This window comes from Peromyscus californicus, unplaced genomic scaffold (genome assembly GCF_007827085.1).
Source record: "Peromyscus californicus insignis strain IS unplaced genomic scaffold, ASM782708v3 Scaffold_19__1_contigs__length_69161282, whole genome shotgun sequence".
NCBI classification, from domain to species: domain Eukaryota; kingdom Metazoa; phylum Chordata; class Mammalia; order Rodentia; family Cricetidae; genus Peromyscus; species Peromyscus californicus.
Window position 1 is genome coordinate 42,010,835 of NW_026294491.1, and position 21,635 is coordinate 42,032,469.

Sequence of the window (21,635 nt, forward strand, 5' to 3'; positions counted from 1 at the left end):
TTTTTGCTTCCATTCATTTCAAGATAGTGTATTAATATTATCCTCCTTGGTTCCACACAGCTGTCACTTAAAATGCCACTAACGAATGGATGCATAATTAGCTCTCTAGTTCATACATTAAATACATTTTAATAAACAGCTCTTTACTCTGAGAAGATAATATTGCTGTCCATTCATAGCTGTCAATCTCAGAGAGAATGAAGAGGGTGTTTCTCATGTGAAGTCTTGCTTGGGTAAGCTGGTGCTTGGCCTGTAATTAAAATACTTCCCCATTGAATTATGAGCTATTCAGACATATCCAAAATAATTTTAGTAATTCTGATTTAATTAGAAAATATTTTAGATGTGCAGAAACTGATTTTAAATTCTTACCAATCAAATATTAATTCTCTAAAAATAAATACATTCTAAAAATGTAATAAATATTAGTTTAATAAAAATGGATCTGATAACATACTAAATATTAAATGATCTTTATAATCAATACATTTAAATATTTAGTTATATTTAAATTTAGTATTATAGTGTTGCAAGGAAAGCATTTAATATTTAATGTTACCTACAAATATATAATTTATATTTCTTACTTCAACAATGAAACATGAACCCCAGAGAGACAAAAACTCTTTTCATCTCATGATACACAAAATAAACTGTATAAAATAGAGGCCCGGACTTGGAGTCCCAGATACTTGGGAGTTTAACTGCAGAGAAGCACTTGAATCCATAGTTTGAAACTAACCTGGGCAATGCAACAAAATGTTGCATTCTTAAAATTATGGAGTAAATCAGTAAATATTCAGTTACCACATGTACACACACACACACACACACACACACACACACACAGAAATATGTGTTGTTTGTCTTTCTGAGTTTAGCTTATTTCACTTCATATAAAGATCTCCAGTTCCACCTATTTCCTGCAAATGTTATGATTTCATTTTCCTATCCAGCTCAATATTTTACTGTGTATATTTGCCATGTTCTCCTTTTTCTGTTGATGTTCTTAGCTGTAGTGAGTCTGGTAGCAATAACATTGATGTCCAAGTGTTTCTATGATAGGACTTAGAGCCCTCTGGATATATAGTCCAGGGTGATATAAACTGAGCTATTCTATTTGCAGTTTTCTGAGAATCCTCTTTACCATTTTAATAGTGGCTAAAGGAGTTTATGTTACCACCAGCACCTAATAAGGGATCTTCTTACCCCACATCCTCACTAGCATTTGTTGTCAGTTTTTTTTCCTTGAGGTTATCCCTTCTGACAGGGGTGGGAGGGAATTTTAAAGTATTTTCAATTTTCATCTTTCTGATGGCTAAATACGTTGATCACATTTTTCTTGTGTTTGTTGCTATTTCTATTTTTTTCTTCTGAGAATTGTCTATTCATTTTGTTGGTTCATTCCCTGACTGAAGTTTTTTTCTCTTGGGACTGAATTTTTTCATCCCTTCACAAACCATCCTGCTGCACATCACCAAATGCAGCACTGATTCCACTGCATATGATTCCTTAAGGAAAGATGGCAGCTATTTTCCCCACACTGACATACCAAATGTGAAAAATAACGACTACAATGAAAATCTCAAGATGTTTCATGAATAATAATATATCTCCTCATTAGAAAAGAAGCTCCAGGAGATTTTCATATGTAGTATTCCCACCACTGAGAGCAACACTTACATTTCATAGCCACTTAATAAGCATTTTTAAATGAATAATGTTCTCCAACTTTGTACAGATCTATACCAATTCAGAACACTTGGTATCTGAATTCTGGGTTCTAAACTCATAAAGATTATAATCTGGTGTAATATGTATACAGCCATCTATTACTGAACAGGAAACAACAGGAGCCATAGAAAAATAATATCTACTTTGTACACCATCATAAAGCTAGCACTTAGCAACGCCTATGTGCAAAAAGAAGAATAAATTTATAAAAAGCTAAGTTTGTATCTTTTCTTCATCAGATGATCATTTGTTGAAATACTCTCATGCTGCTCTTACACTAGCTGAGCTTTGACAGCACTACCGCTGATGTCATTGATGATATCATGAGGGTGGCAGCCATCCACATTGCTGTGTCCATATTGTGCACTACCCAGGATCTCCTTAATAGTTCTGGAGAGTTCTCTGGGTAAGACCAGTCCCACATCTGTCAGACAATGTTGACAATCTCATCAAAGTGGTATTCCCATGGTTTTTAATGTTTTTCTGCTGCTTTCTGCTTCTTGGTGGCTCCATGAAGGTTTGCTGACCAGGATGAAGGCAGAAGGTACATACTTAGCCTGGGTCTGTTCTAAATGGTCAGTTTGACTATCAGTCTCAGACCTTTCTAAACACCAATTGCCTTGGCAAGGTCATCACTGACATTTTTGGGGACAGACCTGGGAGATGGATCTTGGAGGTTGTCATAGTTACTTCTCTATTGCTGTGATAAGAAACCATGGCAGAGGCAACTTACAAGAAAGTGTTTAATGTGGGTTTATGATTTCAGAGGGTTAGAATCCATGATAGAGAAACAAAGGCATGGAGGCAGGAACAGCTGAGAACTCCATATTGATGAGCAAATAGAAGACAGAGATCACACTGGGACTAGCATGAGTCTTATGAAACCTCAAAACCTGTCCCCAGTGACACACTTTCTCCAACAAGGCCCTACCTCCTAACCCTTCCCAAAGAGTTCCATTAATTAGGGAACAAGTACTCAAGCATATGAACCTATGGGAGACATTCTCATTCAAACTGCCACAGAGGCCAAGGCAGATAAACCATTGACCTTGCCTCTCTGTGGTAGTTTGAAAGAAAATAGCCTCCACAGGGAGTAGCACTATTAGGAGGTGTAGCCTTGCTGGAATGGATGTGGCCTTGCTGGAGGAAGTGTTTCTGCCCCCACCTGACCATCTGTGTTGTCCTCCTCACATGACCATCTGTGCTGTCCTCCCCACATGACCATCTGTGCTGTGCTCCCCACATGACCATCTGTGCTGTGCTCCCCACATGACCATCTGTGATGTCCTCCTTACATGACCATCTGTGATATCTTCCCCACCTGACCATCTGTACTGTCCTCCCCACCTGACCATCTGTGCTGTCCTCCCCACCTGACCATCTGTGCTGTCCTCCCCACCTGACCATCTGTCCTGTGCTCCCCACCTGACCATCTGTGCTGTCCTCCCACCTGACCATCTGTGCTGTCCTCCCCACCTGACCATCTGTGCTGTCCTCCCCACCTGACCATCTGTGCTGTCCTCCCCACATGACCATCTGTGCTGTGCTCCCCACATGACCATCTGTGCTGTCCTCCCACATGACCATCTGTGCTGTCCTCCCACATGACCATCTGTGCTGTCCTCCTACCTGACCATCTGTGCTGTCCTCCCACCTGACCATCTGTGCTGTCCTCCCACCTGACCATCTGTGCTGTCCTCCCCACCTGACCATCTGTCCTGTGCTCCCCACCTGACCATCTGTGCTGTCCTCCCACCTGACCATCTGTGCTGTGCTCCCCACCTGACCAACTGTGATGTCCTCCCCACATGACCATCTGCACTTTCCTTCCCTGATCTGGTCTTCTGCACCTTCTTCTCCCCCGTCCCACAACATTGGTTCTTTCTTCCTCCACACTGACATAGCACTACACTTTCATGACATGGAGCTCCAAACACCCAGATTACTTCATTTTCTTTTTTATTCTCCATCAGAGGAAGAGGGGGCCTTGGTATAAATTTAATGAAAATCCAAGAATGTAAATGTCTAAATGTCATTTTCAAGGCAAACCTGCTAACTGAACGTTTTATAGAACCAGACCCATCAAAAGTTGTATTGTGTAAATAGATCACAGGCATTCAGCAAATGTTTAAATAGAATTATGGTTAATTTATAGTGACTTTCTTGATTCATTAATGCACTTTGAAATCAACTTTATGGACTAATATTTTTATCAAATACTAATGCTCACAAGACAAATGTTATTTGGGATTTAAGAGATACATATGATAGAGAAATAATTTGAAGATTATTATATAATAAAAAAGTGTCTGCACTTATAAGTCTAAAACTATTTTAAATGTAGATTTTACTGATATCTTTGTGACAAAAGGAAAGACACAATGTTGAGGTTACATCAAAGACTTGAGTAATGGGCATGCTGAAACATGGCAGCACTACTGACTGCTCACCAATGCTGCAGAAATGATCTATGATTGTGATTAATTTCTCTTGAAATTTTGATCAAAATTGATCTGTCCAATTTTCTGCACTGGTTCTGTAAGTCAAATCTTACTGTGAAATTACATAAATCAATGTAGCCAGTACTTCTGTGAAAATGGGGCTGGGAGGTGGATATAGAAGTAATTTCTGAGTTGTCAGTGACAGATGGTAGTTCTGATCTCATAACCATAGTAAGGAAAAGGTCTTACCGTAGCTGTCGTAGGCATCCTCATTTACTCCGTGACCATAGTCATAGTATTCAGGCACACTGCAACAGATTTAGACAGAAATCAATGATTCTGTAAGCAGAAGAATCAAAACTAGAACTTCACAAGAAATTCAAAGTCAAACGTGTACTAAGGTAATATCCTGGTAACCTCCAGCCATGAAACACCATCCTAAAAAAAAAATACTCAGTGAGAAAAATAAAGGCTATTAACTAGAAGTGCTCTGATCATATCTATCACCTATCTACCTGTCTGTCTATTTATCATATCTATCTATCTATCTATCTATCTATCTATCTATCTATCTATCTATCTATCTATCTGCATCATCATCATCTATCGATCAATCATCTATCTATCATCTACCTATCTATTATATATTTTGGTGCTGTTTTATTTGGTCTTCACCTCCATCTTCCTATTTAATAAATTAAATTTCCCCTCAAACACAAGTCTAAGACTTCAAAAGTTGATAAGAAGAAGGATATGGAGTCTATTTTGAAGAAAATAAAATGCCATACAAATTGGTGATCTGATATGTGTCCTTTACTACTGGCAACATTAAAAATATACATCTTTTCTAGTCTATAGACTTGTTAAACATTTAAGCTATTTGTTTCCACATTGAACAGCTACGAAAGCGGCACTTGTGTTCTGTTTCTTTTCAAAGGATCACAGAGTTCCCCCCCCCCCCCACACACACACACACACTCACAGTTGTTTCTTACTTGGTCCTACAGCATCACTGCTTCCCTCTTACAAACCTCATTCCAATTAGCATCCGTCCTTCGCAGTGACTAGCCCCCCCTCTATGTGAGCTTCCACAGCAACACTTCCTGAAGGGAAGGCTGTACTCATTCTTTCCACCCACAATCCCTTGCTTTCTTTTGATGACATCAGGCTGCTATATCTGTGGATCCACTGAAAGAATTCTTGGACAGATTCTGACATGTTCAAATATAATAAGAATTCATCGTAATTTTCCTCTAATGTCATGTGACACCATTGGCCATTTTATGCTCCTTTAAATACTCCTCTTGCTTTGAGATATTTCTAATTCATTTCTTCATTATTCTCTATTAGTAAACTTCCCATGGCCCAACCACCTACTCTCATTTATTAGAAATTTTCTCTTTCTGTCCTAACTCCAAAACCAACCTCATCTGTGTCTGTGGTTAAACATCCACTCTCTTCTTATGGCTTCTCAATGATATCTCTACCATTGGCACCTCCCTTCTCCTCTCAAGTATGTGATAGCCTAGTGTACATTTCTATTTGCTTGTCAAAGTGAACTTTTCCAAATTCAAAAATGAAAATGATTTTCTTCCCACCTCATACTTCTTCCTTTTACACTCTTCTATCATTATCATCGGAAACATTTTAGTGTCACTCAAATAACAATATGTGGGCTTCTCTCTTTTACCTCATGTGTAACATTTAATCCCAACAGCAAGTTCTTTAATTTCTACTTGCAAATAAGTATAGAACCTGAACATGTCCCAGCATTTTCCCAGCTGCAGCTGTAGTGAAAGAGTTCTCCATTTCTCTCTCAAATGATTCAACATCCTGCTTACTGCTTTTTTTTTGCCCTATTTTTTGTCTATCTATTTTCTACATAGCAGTCATTGTTAGATATGTTAAAAAACCGTCTGAGTTCTCTACTCAAAGCCTTTAGATGTCTTCCCAATGTCCTTTACAAAAAAAAAGGAAACTTTTATAAAAATCTGTTATTTCAGGCCCCACTCTGCCAATTTCCCCCTTCCTGACTCAATTCAAGGCACACCAATGCTACAGAATGTTCTCTGATCACGGAAGACATGTTATTGTCCCAGTGTCTTTCTATTTGCTGACCTATTAGCTGAAAAATGCTTTTCCTCAGTGCTCAGCTGTCCCCATTCTTCCCCTCTTTAACTTATGTCACTCACAAGAAGTTCTCCCGATCCTTCTTCTGACTAGCACTCGGGGTGTGTCCCCTGCTGGTTCCTTTTGGCACTTGCCAATCATGGCATATTATCATGTAAACTCAAATGCGCATCTGTTCATTTACTCAGCAGCTGTTTCCTACTTGTGCTTAGGCTTCCAGGTTTGAGTATTTTGTCTTCCCTTACTGACTCTCTACTACTGTCCCAGACTGATTTTCTGTAGCAGTGTGTGCCATATGACAGCTTCTCAAGATTTATGGCATACAAGGGTTGATTATCTATATGAGGGTAAACAGCATGTCAATGAGTGGCTGCATTCAATTTGGACATTTTAATAATATGCCCAAAGTAGAAAAGTTACCATTTTGATAATTCTTACATTATTACTGTTACTTGTAGGCTCTATACACACTTATAATAACATCATATTTTTGTCTTAAAAATTTCCTGGCTTAAACTAGCTATAATCCATTATCATCCATTTGAATATTAATTAATTAAATATCTTAGTATTACGAATTCCTTTTATTGACAACATTAGAGATTGAACCTATTAAATAAGCATTTTATCAATGAGCTCCATGCATTGTGACAAGAAAGTGATTTCATACCAAATAGCAAACCAGATAAGATCTGAATATGGGTATAGGTTGAAAGAAAATACAGAAGGGGCTAAAATGATGTGTTTTGTGAATATTGCTCTTATTCTTCAAGAGTTTCCTCTAGGTATTAATAGATCAAGCATTTAAGATTTCATTAAAAGCAGTGACACAGGAAGAAAAAATTAAGTCTTTGCTTTAGAAATAAAACAAGAAACAGAAAGGAATTTGGTTACATTTGTTTTCCCAGGATACAATTTATAGTGACCCAATTTTAATTTTAGTGAAAGATGCTGAAAAAAAGAGTGCTTAGTCCTGCCTTTACTGCTTTCAATATTCACACAAAATTCAAAATTCATAAAAAAAACTATTAAAAATGCTGAATGATAGATTCATCTTTGCATCATAGACGGTTAATGGCATTGATTGGTAGCTGGACATTTGTATCTTCTTTCACATATATATCTTAATAGAAATGATGCGACCCTGGGCTGGAACAACGACTCCACAGGTCAGAGCCAGTGTGGCCTTGCAGAAGGACATGAGTTAGGCTCTCAGCATCTAAGTCAGGTGGTTGATAACCACTTCTAACTAGAGCTCCAGGTGATCTGACATTCTCTTCTGGATTCTGTGGACACCTGCATTCATCTATACATACCCCTCCCCACACCTACATATGCTAAAAATAAAAATAAACATTAAAAAATAAACAATACAAACCAATTCAGGGTCCTTATGCAGATTCAGCAAATTCCTGACAGTCATTGATTAACTTTCTGAGACTCACAATGTGGCAAACATAAGAAAATTATTTAATGATCAACACTTATAGGGAAAGATTCTGACATTGGTAGTAGCAGCTTTTTGTTGAGTAAATATCTGCTTCTGTTTCCTGGAGTATACTGTATCAAGACAGTATTGATGAACACTATCTGGTGCCATTACTGTATTATATCATTGAATTGTCATCAAGATTTGGATTAATGAAGACAAAGGAGAACAAGAAGGAGCAGTCATGAGAAAGACTATGACAAAGAAAATATAATTATTGTCTCTCATGAAAGACATAATCACACCAAGAAGGAACTGTCACTTTCAGATTATAAGGGACATAATGGAGTACCATAGGAAAATGATGGCTCACTGTCATAATGGACTTTGTAGGGCCCATGTCTATGTTTACTCAGTATTATTTCCATAAGAAGGGCCTTTCTTTAACAAAAAGTTCTGTAAGCAATGAATATAACCAGACACCCTTCCATCTATATGTACTTTTGTGGCAAATTGAAGAAACCCAAGATGTGTGAAGATGTAATGTGGAAACCAAGGTCATTTCAAACTTAAGAACAATCTCTTTTTCTTGGATTTGTGTTCCTGAACGTTCTTAGTGATGACACAGCATTGACTATGCAAAGCCTGGGGAGTCACAGATTATACCATGGGCAGCACCTCAGCTTCAGATTTACCATGAGAAGAAACTTTGCTCTACACTGTTGCTTATCTCACAGTTTGTTAAGAAGAATGAATGAAAAAAAAAGAAGAATGAATGTGTTTAATATTGTTTGAGGAAAAAAATGAAGGAATGAGGGTGAAGAACACTTTGCTGAAAGACGTCTCTAGCTGGTGTGTGTTAGTTCTAGAATTTAAATTGATGAAGGGTTTGGAAATGTAGGTTTTATTGAGAGGAAAAGTTTTCTATATTTCAGCAAGAGATAATTAATGTTGCTTTAAGACATCCTCACACTTTTCCATTGGGTTCTTCAACACTGATGATTCCCAGAACATCCCTTGCCCCTCTTGACCATTCACCAGCAGGAAGGATACTATACAAATTGAAAAACCTCCAAAAAGGGCAAATGCTACTATATTCCCTTCAGATATGCACATGAACACATCTATTCACCAGGAGGATGCAGAGGAACCTTCCAGGGGAGTTGGCATGACTCCCAGAAAAGAAAATCAGAGTTGCCAGATGCACAAATCAGAACTTAGTTTATCACTTTCACCTCCACTTGGCTGGATTTCATAGCTGTTATTTCCACTGAGTCTTCCCTGCCTCCTTCTGTTTTCAGGATCATAGTTTTTAGAACAGTTACTCTGTTCCTTTCTGACTCCTTTACACTGGGTCTTTTGTATGGGGAGAGGTAGAAAGCTCTGTGTGCTGATCATTTTACAAGGTATTAGACCTTGTAGAACCTCATCAAGACCTAACTGATCATGGAGATCTATACCTCTTAGAGATGCTGGATTTTTTTTTGTTTGTTTTTTTTTTGTTTTGTTTTTTTTTTTTTTTTTTTTTTTTTTTTTTTTGTTTTTCGAGACAGGGTTTCTCTGTGTAGCTTTGCGCCTTTCCTGGAATTCACTTGGTAGCCCAGGCTGGCCTCGAACTCACAGAGATCCGCCTGGCTCTGCCTCCCGAGTGCTGGGATTAAAGGCGTGCGCCACCACCGCCCGGCTGAGATCCTGGATTTTAAGCTAGTTTCAGTAATTATAAGCTGGGATGTTCTGGAGAAGGCAGGTATTTCTCTCACAACACAAAGAAGGAACGTCACATGTGGTGACTCAAGGATGTAATAATAGAATAGGTCTTGTTATTGCCTCTGAAATGGTCAGTCCTTTCCTTCCTAAGAAACTGAGTGGCTCAATGTTTCCTAGTGCCTTATATGACTGCGGTCACATGCAGAGTGATACTACATGCATTGCAATTTATGTGAAAGTAAATTCCCTTTCCTCTACTTCCAATGAATTTTCATGATACTGGCTGTGGAAATATCAGTGACTAATTCCACTTTGGGCAGCTCATGTTAGTGACAGCCTCCCACCAGCCTGAGTCCTTGAGTGGAGAGGTAGAGTAGAGTGCACCCATCATCACCTGTCAATTATGTAGGAAACCGACAAGATTTTCTCTGTGCCACCCACTCAACTGTGGGACATCTTTGCTACGGAATTTTAACCCATACCACACATAGTAAAAATTGACAATAAAAGAAATCCCATGATGGTTAACAGGTATTTGGCAATATTTGTTGAATGGGTGAGTAAATGATATAATAAAAAGAAGTAAAGGAAGAGAGCATTGTATTTCAGTATCAAGAATATAGAAGCATGTTTTTCTGCAAGAGATGAGATATATAAAAGACATCTGCTTGTGTTGATAACAGTGGAACAGAAACACACAAAAAACAAATCATTCATGTCCTTTTTGATGTAAATGATTCTAGTTAAAATTTGTAACAAATTACTCTGATAAGGTTCTTGTCCCTTAAACTCCAATTATTCTCCATTTATTTTTCAAATATTTACTAATGTTGAAGTTAGTTAAATATAAAAGCTACTAGCTAGATACTGTTTGAGTAAATGATAAGAAAATTCAAATTTTGTATATGTGCCAGTTCTGAGAAAAAATATGTCTTTTATGGCTACAACAGTAATTAAGCTCTAAAGCACCAATAATGTTCTAATTTTAATTAGCACTTCTGTAATAATAGCTGTGTTGAGAAATCTTTCTCCCTGCATTTTATAAAATCTGAGATACAATAATAATTAATTGAGAATTGAGTAAACAAGTTGCATTTATGCAGAATCCACTGGTCCTCTGACTTCAACATGACAAAACAATGGGATAAAGGAAACATAATAATACAGTAGTTTTCTAAAGTAATGAAACAAAACAATGAACATGATATTATGTTATGCTTAAGGTCACTTTAAAAATACACATATATATGGGGTTGGGGGTTTAGCTCAGTGGTAGAGTGCTTGCCTAGGAAGTACAAGGTCCTGGGTTCAGTCCTCAGCGCTGAAAAAATAAAGAAAAAAATACACACACACACACACACACACACATATATATATGGGATCCAGCATAGTGTTTTTATATTTACAAATAGAAAAGCGATTGCAATAGTTATGCAAATTAGCATGTTAAAAATAATGCAATAATATGAAAATTACATGTAGAGACATATAATACTGATGCAACTACACTTAGCATTTAAGAAGTCATTCTCAACTGTTTTCCTGCATCTACTCTACAATCATGATTGTTTGTATTGACAGAAATATGCAGAACAAAAATGTCAAACATAGGTGAATTTTCAGCCTAGCACCCAGCCTCAAGTTACCAATTGGATTTTCCTTTACTTCCATGTTCATTTATAGATGCTCAATTCCTTCTGTTAAATTTCACCAGCTCTGTGAAAAATCCCTGTTTACAAAGCCATAAAGATTTACTGTTCAGGTTAATGAGTACAACACACAGGGTCTATGTATCATTCGGTCGCATTTGGAATGTTAATGGATCATTACTGGCACAGAGAAAGGGGAGACTCTGTACCAAACATCTTATCATTTTTGTGTTAACCTCCTGATTCTGATGACTATTCCTGAGTGCTCTCTAATCAGAGTAATCTGTTATTTCTAGTAATAAAAAAAATGAAATTCTCCAACAGAGCATTAAATTGTGTAAACCTATACCTATTTCAAACCCTATTTGCTAGTAGGGTTTAAGCGATGATTCCATGAGTCTATTCTTTGTATTTTCCCTCAGAAACCATCAGTATGTGTCCCTCCTCACTCATCTCCCAGAGTATTCTTTCATGTTCATTATCCCCAGCTGTGCAAAGTAATGACATAATGACCATAGAGTCACAATAATAGCAAAACAAAAGCCTGGCAGCTACATATAGATAAATAAATCTTGTCTATTTTGCAAACTATCATAATAAAAATCAAATAGAAGAAACTGAAAATATCCTGGTGGGAATAGCAGTGTAGCAGAAAACCAATTAAGCAAGTATGAAATATTCTTATGTTTCTCACTTGCTGAATACTAAAACACTAATACTGATAATATTAATACCTCAAAGTTAGTAGGCGTTGCCCAGGTCAGAAGGAACAAGGGAGCCACAAGAAAAATATTAGCCAAACTTCAGACAAGAGAAAGGGTGGCAACTGCTGCTGCTTCAAAGTATCCAGGGAGGTGGTACTTGGAGTAGCCATCCCTGTTCAGTCCAGAGCAAGAAACAGGGGCAGATCTTTAAGAATTTTTCCTTGTTTGATGGTCAAGAGTCTAGACTTAATCGCAGCAGCAAGCAAAGACACCATGTGACTTAAGAAAGATAGAGATACAGATGACAAGAAACTACTCTAGTTGTTTTTCTGTTTCATTGTATAGAGAACATGAGATGGGAATCTCCCACTAAACGATTACTCAACTGTGAGGGCAGAGAGTTCAGTCTCAAGGGTGGCAAACAGTGAAGGCGTCATTGTCTGACTTATGTGTAGGAAACCAACATTTAAAAAAAATATCATTTTATTAGTTTAACCCACTGGCATGAGACAGAATATTTCAATGTAGAAGTTGAGAGGTGATCTTTTATGTAAATGCCATTTGGGAGCGATCATTTAATCCCTCTGTACTCCAGTGTCCACACTTTGATGGGTAATAATTTATAGCCCTCAAGCATTAAGGATATAACTTGTGATAACTCCGTTAAGTGTCTACTACATATCAGGTGTTCAACTGCTTTCAATAATTGGCGATTCTCCCACCAATGAAGGCATAGCCACATGGCTTCACTTTTTAATATTCATAAAGGGTGACATGCCAAGGAGGATTTCATTTTGAAATATTCTGAAACATTAAAAAGCTATATATGCCTCCCTAAGTTTCACTTGATGGTAATCAGTGTTCATAGGATGAAATATAGGCTGATTATTCATGAGGTAAGTGACATATTTGTTCTGCTCATAGATTAAAGATCAAGATAGATGATCTATATAAGGCATGCAGTGTAGAATTATTATCAGCCTGGCAATGATCTCCTTGACATAAAATGGGCACTTTCAGGGCGCTGCACAGCAAGCAATAGAGAAATGCACTTCTGCAAGTCACTATTTGGGGATCTAACACTATTCAAACATTTCTACAAGTAAACTCCTATTATAGGCACCATTGCATCATTTATTCTCAATTTAGTTTATTATCTTTTGCTTGTTTTGACCCTTTATTGTGTAACTGAAGGGTGAGAAATTTATAATGAGGGCATTAATCTTCTGTTTAGTTGTGTAAAGCTATCATTAGAATGAAGCAATTATTTTCTAGAAATAAGACTATCAACTGACTGATTAATTAGGTTCCCTGGCATATGACATTGTTAAATGAACCATTACATGCCATTGGTACAAACTCATAGACATTACTGAATCCTGGTTTGAAGTGGACTCAACTTAAATTGCATACACATATTTTTGTTTGAGTCATAATTCATGCGTGTCAATAGGATTTCAGTGCTGTAAACACTGGTATGATTTCTATTTATTTAAATAGAGTAGGTGTGGTATGTTGAATGTAATTGGCCCCCATAAAATCATAGGGAGTGGCACTATTAGGAAGTGTGGCTTTCTTGGAGTAGGCTTGGCCTTGTTGGAGGAAGTGTGTCACCGTGGGGGCAGGCTTTGAGATTTCCTATGCTCAGGATACCACCCAGTGTCTCAGTTGACTTCCTGTTTTCTGCAAGATGCAGGACTTTCAGCTACTCCAGCACTACATCTGACTGCACGCTGCCATGCTCCCCGTCATGATGATAATGGAATGAACCTCTGAAGAGAACCACTGCAATTAAATGTTTTCTTTATAAGAGTTGTTGTGGTCATGGTGTCTACATCAAATCCCAATTAAGACAGTAGGTAACTCTAAGGCTGTAAGCACTGATATGCTGCAGCTATGGGGTAACTGTGATTCATATTCTTTTCCACTCAAATCACAAATGTATTCTCTCCTAAGCTACATAATGTTCTCAAACCCCTTGTTTCTGTTTCAAGAGCTATTTCCACACACCACACTTTGGAAGTTAAATACACGTAACAGAGTCTGAGGAGGGAATGCATACATTGATAAAAATGATTCTGTTTGGACAAAATATGAGGCTACATTTATCACAGAAACAGCATGTGACAGATACCAGGCAAGCCTTCTGTTTCATGAGTAAAAGTATCATGAAACATGTTTACTGCCAAACATTAGAAATATGAAGATTTTTTTTTTTCAAATAGGAGAAATCAAAATTCTAATTGCCTGTCTTCTGCGGCAGCATGTTTGAACTGACTTGTGGTCATGTATTTTCACACCTTCCTTTTTCTAGTTCTCAGACTGAGTGACAATTCCTTAGCACAGAGCACGATCCCTAAGAATGTTTTCACCCTTCTCCAATGGATCCAGGTCAATCGTCAGCTTCTCTCCAAGGATTCACCACAAGTTGGACAATGTACTTTCCTGTCACACCTGTTTTCTGTAGAATTGTTCTCACACTTCCACACAGAGTGTCTCTCAGTGCATCAGAGCTCTTTAATTTTTAAAGCTTTACCTCTTCCTCTGTTGCCACAACTCCGCTGATGTCTAATATGTGTAACACTATACTAAAATAAAGATTCAGGTTCTGAGTCAGTTGTTATTAGCTGTGTACAGACATTTTAAACTTCATTTGCAGTGTTTCTTGTGCAGAAGTCCAGGAAACATTGCAAACACAACAAAAGCTTATGAAAGAAAACTACACTAACCAAGTAGATAAAAAACTCGGAGCTACACGTTTGTTTCTACATATCTGACACAATGCAAAGCCTCTATATTGTGGCTTTATTAGCATTGTTAGAAACTTTAATGTTTGGAAATGCTGATGTGTTCTTTCCCCAGCCCTTCATTTTTTCCTTCTCATATTTCCTGCAGTTCAATTTAACAGAATTCCACAACTATTTATTTGGAGTTATTCTGGAAATTTTAAAATTCAGAAGCTCTGAAATTTCTCATGCTTATAAATTTCAAATGCCTAGACTCTGAAACCAACTGCTCCTTCACAAGTTCTGGGTCAGAAATAAGCAGGCAGTCCAATCCAAAGCCAAAGTAACAAGAAGCTAGTTACGCCCAATTATGATTCACTTGACCTGGTTAATGATGTGCATGCTATGATATTAGCATGTATCTTGGGCACAGATGCCGCCGAGGGCATTGTGTTAGATATAGCACATGCATTGCTCTGACTTTCTAAAATAAAAAAGAATTCTGAATTTGAATCATCTGGGTCACAGTATTGCAACTTTACGATGAAAATCTGCACTTGTTTTAATCTTTGCCTGTGATATGTATGTATGTAAGATGTGTGTATGATATGTGTATATGTGTGTATGAGTTTCTGTGATGTACATGTGAATGGATGTGTGTGTGTGTGTGTGTGTGTGTGTGTGTGTGTGTGTGTGTGTGTGTGTGTGTGATGTATAATATGTGTTGTTAACAGGGGCACATAGTTCAATGGCTCCCGAGTGGAGGTCAGAGGAGGATAACGTTGGGTATTGGTTCTCTCATTCTACCTCTATGCTTACTATGGCAAATATCAGACTAGTTGATCCTTAAATTTCTCAGGATTTTTCTTCCTCTACCTTCCATTTCACCATGATGGCACTGGGATTTCGGATATGCACTATGGTGCCTGGCCTTTTCATGGGTTCTGGAGCTCCAACCTGAGGACCTCATGCTTGTCTGGCCATATCCCCAGCCATGATGAATTTGTACTAATATGACATATCTTTCTCCATTTTATTATTTTTCTTTGGACAGTCTTACTACTGTGCATTTTTTAAACTGATGAATTAAAATTATATTCTATAATATAATATTTTGATATATGTATCCATCATTGATTTATTTTAAGTGTTTATCTTTTTGGAAGTGATCACACTTGAACATTTATTTGTTATTTTCTAGCATACATCATGTGATTAGCAACTATAATCACAGTGAAGTAAATAATGTTTTGCAACATATGCTTTGAGAATGTTTTCTCTAGGGTCCATGATCTTACCAATCAAAAATGGTTGACTAGGTTTATGATAATGGATATGAATTTCCTCTCACTGAGGGGGCCGTAGGTCCAGTTAAACATCTGTTAGTTACTCCTAAGATGTAAGAGTCACTATTGTACCTTTAGACATATTCTGCCATATTGGTCATTATTGTTGTTTGTAGGTTTTCTTGCTAGATAGGACTATTGCCTATGTTTCTCCCTGGGCAGCTTTCATACCACCTCTGGTACTGTGAGCGCTAGTCCTCAGAGAGGAGCCTTCCAGTTCAGCTACAGCTCAGTGCTGTCATGTGCCTGAAGTGTGTGATGACTTGGGCAATAGGGTTTTACCTTCATGTTCTGGGAGGCAACTAAGGACAAAGGCAATGGCTTATATTGTTTGGGGAACTCCCCTGTACCATAATGTTAATGGAGGCTTCCTGTGACTGGCAGTGGGGATTTTGAGTAGATAGTCTGTGGCTCCTTGCTGAGGCAACTCTTAATCCAAGTGTCATAACTTCAATTATATATACTAAATATATATTGAATATATAATAAATATATTTTAAGTTATGTATATATTACCATAATATACATATCACCAGTGTTTCTCCCCTTCATTTTTCCTAATTTCTCTTCACTTCATGTCCGGTTTCCTGTTATCCTCCTTTCCTCTACCCCAAGCTCGTTATCTCTCCCCACTGATAGTCTCTATTTTCCTGGCTTCTGTGGCTTCTCCAGGTTACATACTCACATCTAAAGATGTGGAGTTATGATCCACAAATAAGAAAGAACATGCAGTATTTATCTTCCTGGATCTGGGTTGCCATACTTAGTATCATATTTTCTGCTTCCACCTATTTAATGGGAATTGGTCATAATTTCATTTTTCTTCATAGATGAATAGAATTACATTATGTATACATGCCACATTTTCCTTATCCATTCAGCAACTGAAGGACATTTATGTTGTTTGCATTTCCTAGCTGTTACAAATATACCAACAATGAACATGGCTGATGAAATATCTGTAGATTAGTACGTTGAATCCTTTGGGCATATGCTAAAGAGTAGTATGGCTGGGTCATATGGTAGATTTATTTCTTTATGATTTAAAAATAATAACAAAAAAGAATCTATTGAGCTTAAGTATACCACATTGGTTTAGCACAAACACATTTTTTAATGACTTTGAAATTGATTTAATTTATGAACTTTTGAGTCTCTAAGTATTTTTTTTATTTTGCAATACAATTCAGTTCTACATATCAGCCACGGATTCTTGTATAATATTAGAGGGACCAGCCTTAATATTATACATCCCAGGGGCTCAGGAAAGAGAACTACTAACGGCGAGGACTATTTTCAGGAAATAGAATCTCAGCACACCGAGCTCTATAGTCCACTTGCTTTAATTCCTCTGGCATAACATCCTTTATACCCAACTTCAGTTCTGTTCTCATGTCTAGCTCCTTTCTTGGCTGAATTCTCTCTATATTTATCTACTGCTTCCTCTAAGTTCTATCTTAATTCTCTTGTCTTAACTCTGCCTCATCTAGGTCCTTTTCATCCTGTTCTTACCCAGCTAGTACTTCCCCATCTGACTCTTCCTCATCTTCCATCTCTTTCCTCTGGTACTCTCCTCTAGTCCTTCAATCTAGTTCTTCCCCATCTCAGTTTGTTCCTCTCTAGTTCTTACCCGTCTAGTTCTTCCATTCTCTTTTCTCTTCTCAGTCTCCCCGTGCCCTGGAAGTCCTGGTATATACAGCCAGGCTTCCAGGGTCAAACAGAGGGGTGAAAAGAATCACATAGGGAGCCAATAACCGTTAATTATCATTTGCAACCCCAAAGGGAAGTGACCAATGGGGAAATGAATTAACTAAAGGCTAAATTCGGGTAATATCTAAGAAGAGGGAATCTTATGTGCTCAACTATAGTCTTAAACATGATTAGTAGAAAATGTTAAGAATCTATAAGTTGCTAGGTCAATGGGAGAAAATAAAACTGTCTTCTTTTTTCCTGTGGCTCCTATCTGTCCAAGCTATCTGCCGTTTTTCTGCAGGGTGGGGGAAAGTGTGCTCAGTCGCTAGGCAACCTGTGTACAGCTAGATGCCTCTGGTGATAGTTAAAGGGAGATCTGGAACTGGAGGTAAGGTTTGGGAAAGGAGGAAGTAAAGCTTAATTGGCACATCCGCCAGGCCTTCTCAAACAGGTAGCCTGGATGGTTAAGTCTGTTCTTAGAGAATACAGAGGCATCTCTGATAAAGTATTCTCCTCCATCTGGGGATGAACCTGGCCGGATGCTGCTAACGATGATAATTACAGGGAGGCTTGAACTGCGGTTCTGGCTGAGCATAGCTGTCAGTGCAGAAGGTTATCCAAATATTCCTAGAAGTGGTTAGGTAAGGAGTTAGCGGTCTATAAAGTTATTAAGGCTGTAATAAAGGAGGGTCTGAGCTGAATTGTGTAAAGCTATTACTTAATGTCCACCTGACCTAGGTGGTGTCTCCTTGTGGAATTTACCTTAAATCAAGAGACTTGCATGTGGACTGTTATTACTGCTAGTCCTTGAAAGTGGCCAAGGGAGATATCTGATTCCAGAGAAAGCCTTTCCTGAGGCTGTTCTCCAATTACCTGGAATGTGTATGTCCAGAGAGTGATCAGTCCACACTGTTAGCCCTTCTTAGGGAAAAGTCAATTGGGAAAACTATGAAGGCACACATGATTTTCATAACAGAATACAGCTGATATATAACAAGCCAAGTAACACCAAAAACTCCTTGGGATTTGGCTTCCTCTGGAGGAATTCCCTGATTTCTCCAGGTAGTGACTTTGCCATAACCAGCTGAGTTCTTATGATATATTCCTGTGGCCCACAGCAACGGATTTCCTTGTTATCCCCTCTCCCACCCCCCTCACCTTCCTCCCAGTCCACCCCCCATTCCCACCTCCTCCAGGGCAAAGCCTCCCCCGCAGACTGAGATCAACCTGGTAGACTCAGTCCAGGCAGGTCCAGTCCCCTCCTCCCAGGCCGAGCCAAGCGACCCTGCATAGGCCCCAGGTTTCAAACAGCCAACTCATGCAATGAGCACAGGACCCAGTCCCACTGCTTGGATGCCTCCCAAACAGATCAAGCCAATCAACTGTCTCACCCATTCAGAGGGCCTGATCCAGTTGGGGACCCCTCAGTCATTGGTTCATAGTTCATGTGTTTCCATTCGTACATAAAAATGCCCAACAGTCCAATTAAGAAATGGGCTATAGAACTAAACAGAGAATTCTCAACAGAGGAAACTCAAATGGCTGAAAGACATTTAAGGAATTGCTCAACATCCCTAATCATCAGGGAAATGCAAATCAAAACAACTCTGAGATACCACCTTAAGCCTGTCAGAATGGCTAAGATCAAAAACACTGAAGACACCTTATGCTGGAGAGGATGTGGAGCTAGGGGAACTCTCCTCCACCGCTGGTGGGAATGCAAGCTTGTACAAACACTTTGGAAATCAATATGGCGTTTTCTTAGAAAATTGGGAATCCATCTCCCCCAAGATCCAGCTATACCACTCTTGGGCATATACCCAAGGAATGCTCAATCATACCACAAGAGCACTTGTTCAGCTATGTTCATATCAGCATTGTTTGTAATAGCCAGAACATGGAAACACACATTTTTAAATTTAGTTATCTTAACCTATTTTTTGAGAACTTTACAATATGTATGCAACGCATTTTGATTATATCTACTACCCAATCCCTCCTTCTAACTTCTCCCTCACTTCCCCTTCAACATTCCTCCACCCTGACTTTATGTCCTCTTCTTTATAACTTACTGAGTCCAATTAGTGCCACCACGACTAGCATAGGTGTGGGGCCACCCACTGAAGGACGGCCCATACCCATGAAGAAAACTGAGTCTCCCTCCCCCAGCAGCCATTGTTTGCCAAATCACTCTCAGCTAGGAGTTGAGCTTATGAGCCCATCATCTCATTCATGCCAAAATGTCGATTGGCTCATTTTGTGCAGGTCTCATGCAGGCAGCTACAGCTGCTATGTGTTGATGAGCACAATGGTCCTGTCATGTTCAGAGGACATTGTTTGTAATAGTCCTTCTTTACCTCTGGCTCTTATAATCTTTTTATCTTTGTTCATAATTTTATCCCCCCAAACCAAAGATAAACTCTGGGATGGGGCTTTTAGATTTCACAAATGTATCAAACTTCACCAAATGCTGTTTTATTCCTTGATAATGTGTTCAGCCTTTATTTCCTTTGTGTCATTTCAAGGGATGCCTTTTCACACCTAAGTGCTTTATAATTGGATACTCCTGAAGGACATGTGGTTCAGGAGTGATTCACACTTTCATTGCTTTGTCCTTGCACCAGATGATACCTCTTCCTGGCTTAGTCGTATCCATCAGTAAAATCCCAGCTCAGCACCAGTTCCTGAAACCTTCTGGTACTGCCTCTTAACCCTCCACTTGAGGGCTTCTCACAGTGCCTCATAATAGGTTTCTAGCACTTTACAATTTTATTTGTCTTCTCCCTGATCATTCCCATTTATTGCCCCGAGCCTCAGGATATCTTCAGCAGACCATGTACTACTGCCTCAAATGACCATCCTGAATGAATCTTCAATATCAATTTCTTGGAAGCAGTGTTTGTACATTGATTTCTTTATACTCACTTTTTGTGTACAGCAGAATTTAGAAAATAGAAGGCAGAATAATTTATAGATACATTTGGTTTAATTCACAAAGTGTTTAATGTGTTTCCTGATATTGTTAGCATCTAACAATACTATATTGTTAATAAATAAATGATGCACCAGGCTATATTTTCCAAAACTGGCTACAATAGGCCAGGCAGTGGTGGCGTACACCTTTAATCCCAGCACTTGGGAGGCAGAGGCAGGCAGATCTCTGTGAGTTCAAGGCCAGCCTGGTCTAAAAAGTGAGTTCCAGGACAGTTATGATTGGCACACAGAGAAACCCTGTCTCTAAAAATCAAAAAACCAAACCAAACAAAAACTGGCTACAAGAGTATTTTCCCTTCTTGAGTCAAACTGGTCATCAGTCTACCAGTGATGCCCATGCCAGCTATCAACCCACCACCCATGCTGCTGACTCTAGCTTGGCTTCTAAGTCTCATATGACTAAGGATACATCAGCAAAAGTGATGTATAGTCTGCTTGTGGTTTGGGACACCCATTTGGTACAGTGAGCTGCCATACTGCGAGGAAACGTTATTGACACCAAAGGTCTCTATGAGCACTCTACACAAGTTCCATTTCTGGTGCAGACTGACAGACTCATGGAATCAGAGGCAATCTCCAGGTAATTCCAGTGTCCTGCCACTGAGACTCTCGTCCTCTGTGCTCTTCCAGGCGAGGCTCTAGACACAGAGGGACAAAGCCAAGTCATGACTTGAACGTTGATGAAATTCCTAATGCACAAAATCTCTGTTTTTGTTTTTATCCCACTAATCGGTCAGGTGGTTTGTTACATAGAAATACTGGTTAAAAGCCTAGATTCCAGTTTTCATTCAGAAAAGCCAAATAGAGACCAGAACCCCCGGTCTGTCATAAGGAGCCTACAGTGCTGGCATCCTATGTTTGAACAAAGGGTGGTTTCACTTCATTCATACTGTTTGCCACTTCTTGTTTTTTGTGATTTTATTTTTTGTTTTTTGAGACAGGATTTCTCTGTAGCTGTCCTGGAACTTGCTTTGTAGAGCAGGTTGGCCTGGAACTCATGAAGAGTGCTGGGATTAAAGGTATATGCCACCACAGCCCGGTCTTATTTTATATTTTGTATTTTGACAGTCATATATTTAGCAC

The 21,635-nt window shown here is 38.6% G+C and overlaps 1 protein-coding gene across 7 annotated transcripts in view; it reads right to left on the bottom strand.

Moving 5' to 3' along the window:
* Positions 1–21,635, bottom strand: part of Khdrbs2 (KH RNA binding domain containing, signal transduction associated 2) — a 529,113-nt gene that overhangs the window by 44,180 nt on the left and 463,298 nt on the right. For all 7 annotated transcript variants that reach the window (XR_008219929.1, XR_008219926.1, XR_008219928.1 and 4 more), the window contains exon 8: positions 4,425–4,483. Coding sequence is in view for 1 of the 7 variants with exons in the window: in XM_052745237.1 (XP_052601197.1) it covers positions 4,425–4,483 (59 nt within the window). In the remaining 6 variants the exon portion in view is untranslated. The remainder of the gene's footprint in view (positions 1–4,424; positions 4,484–21,635) is intronic.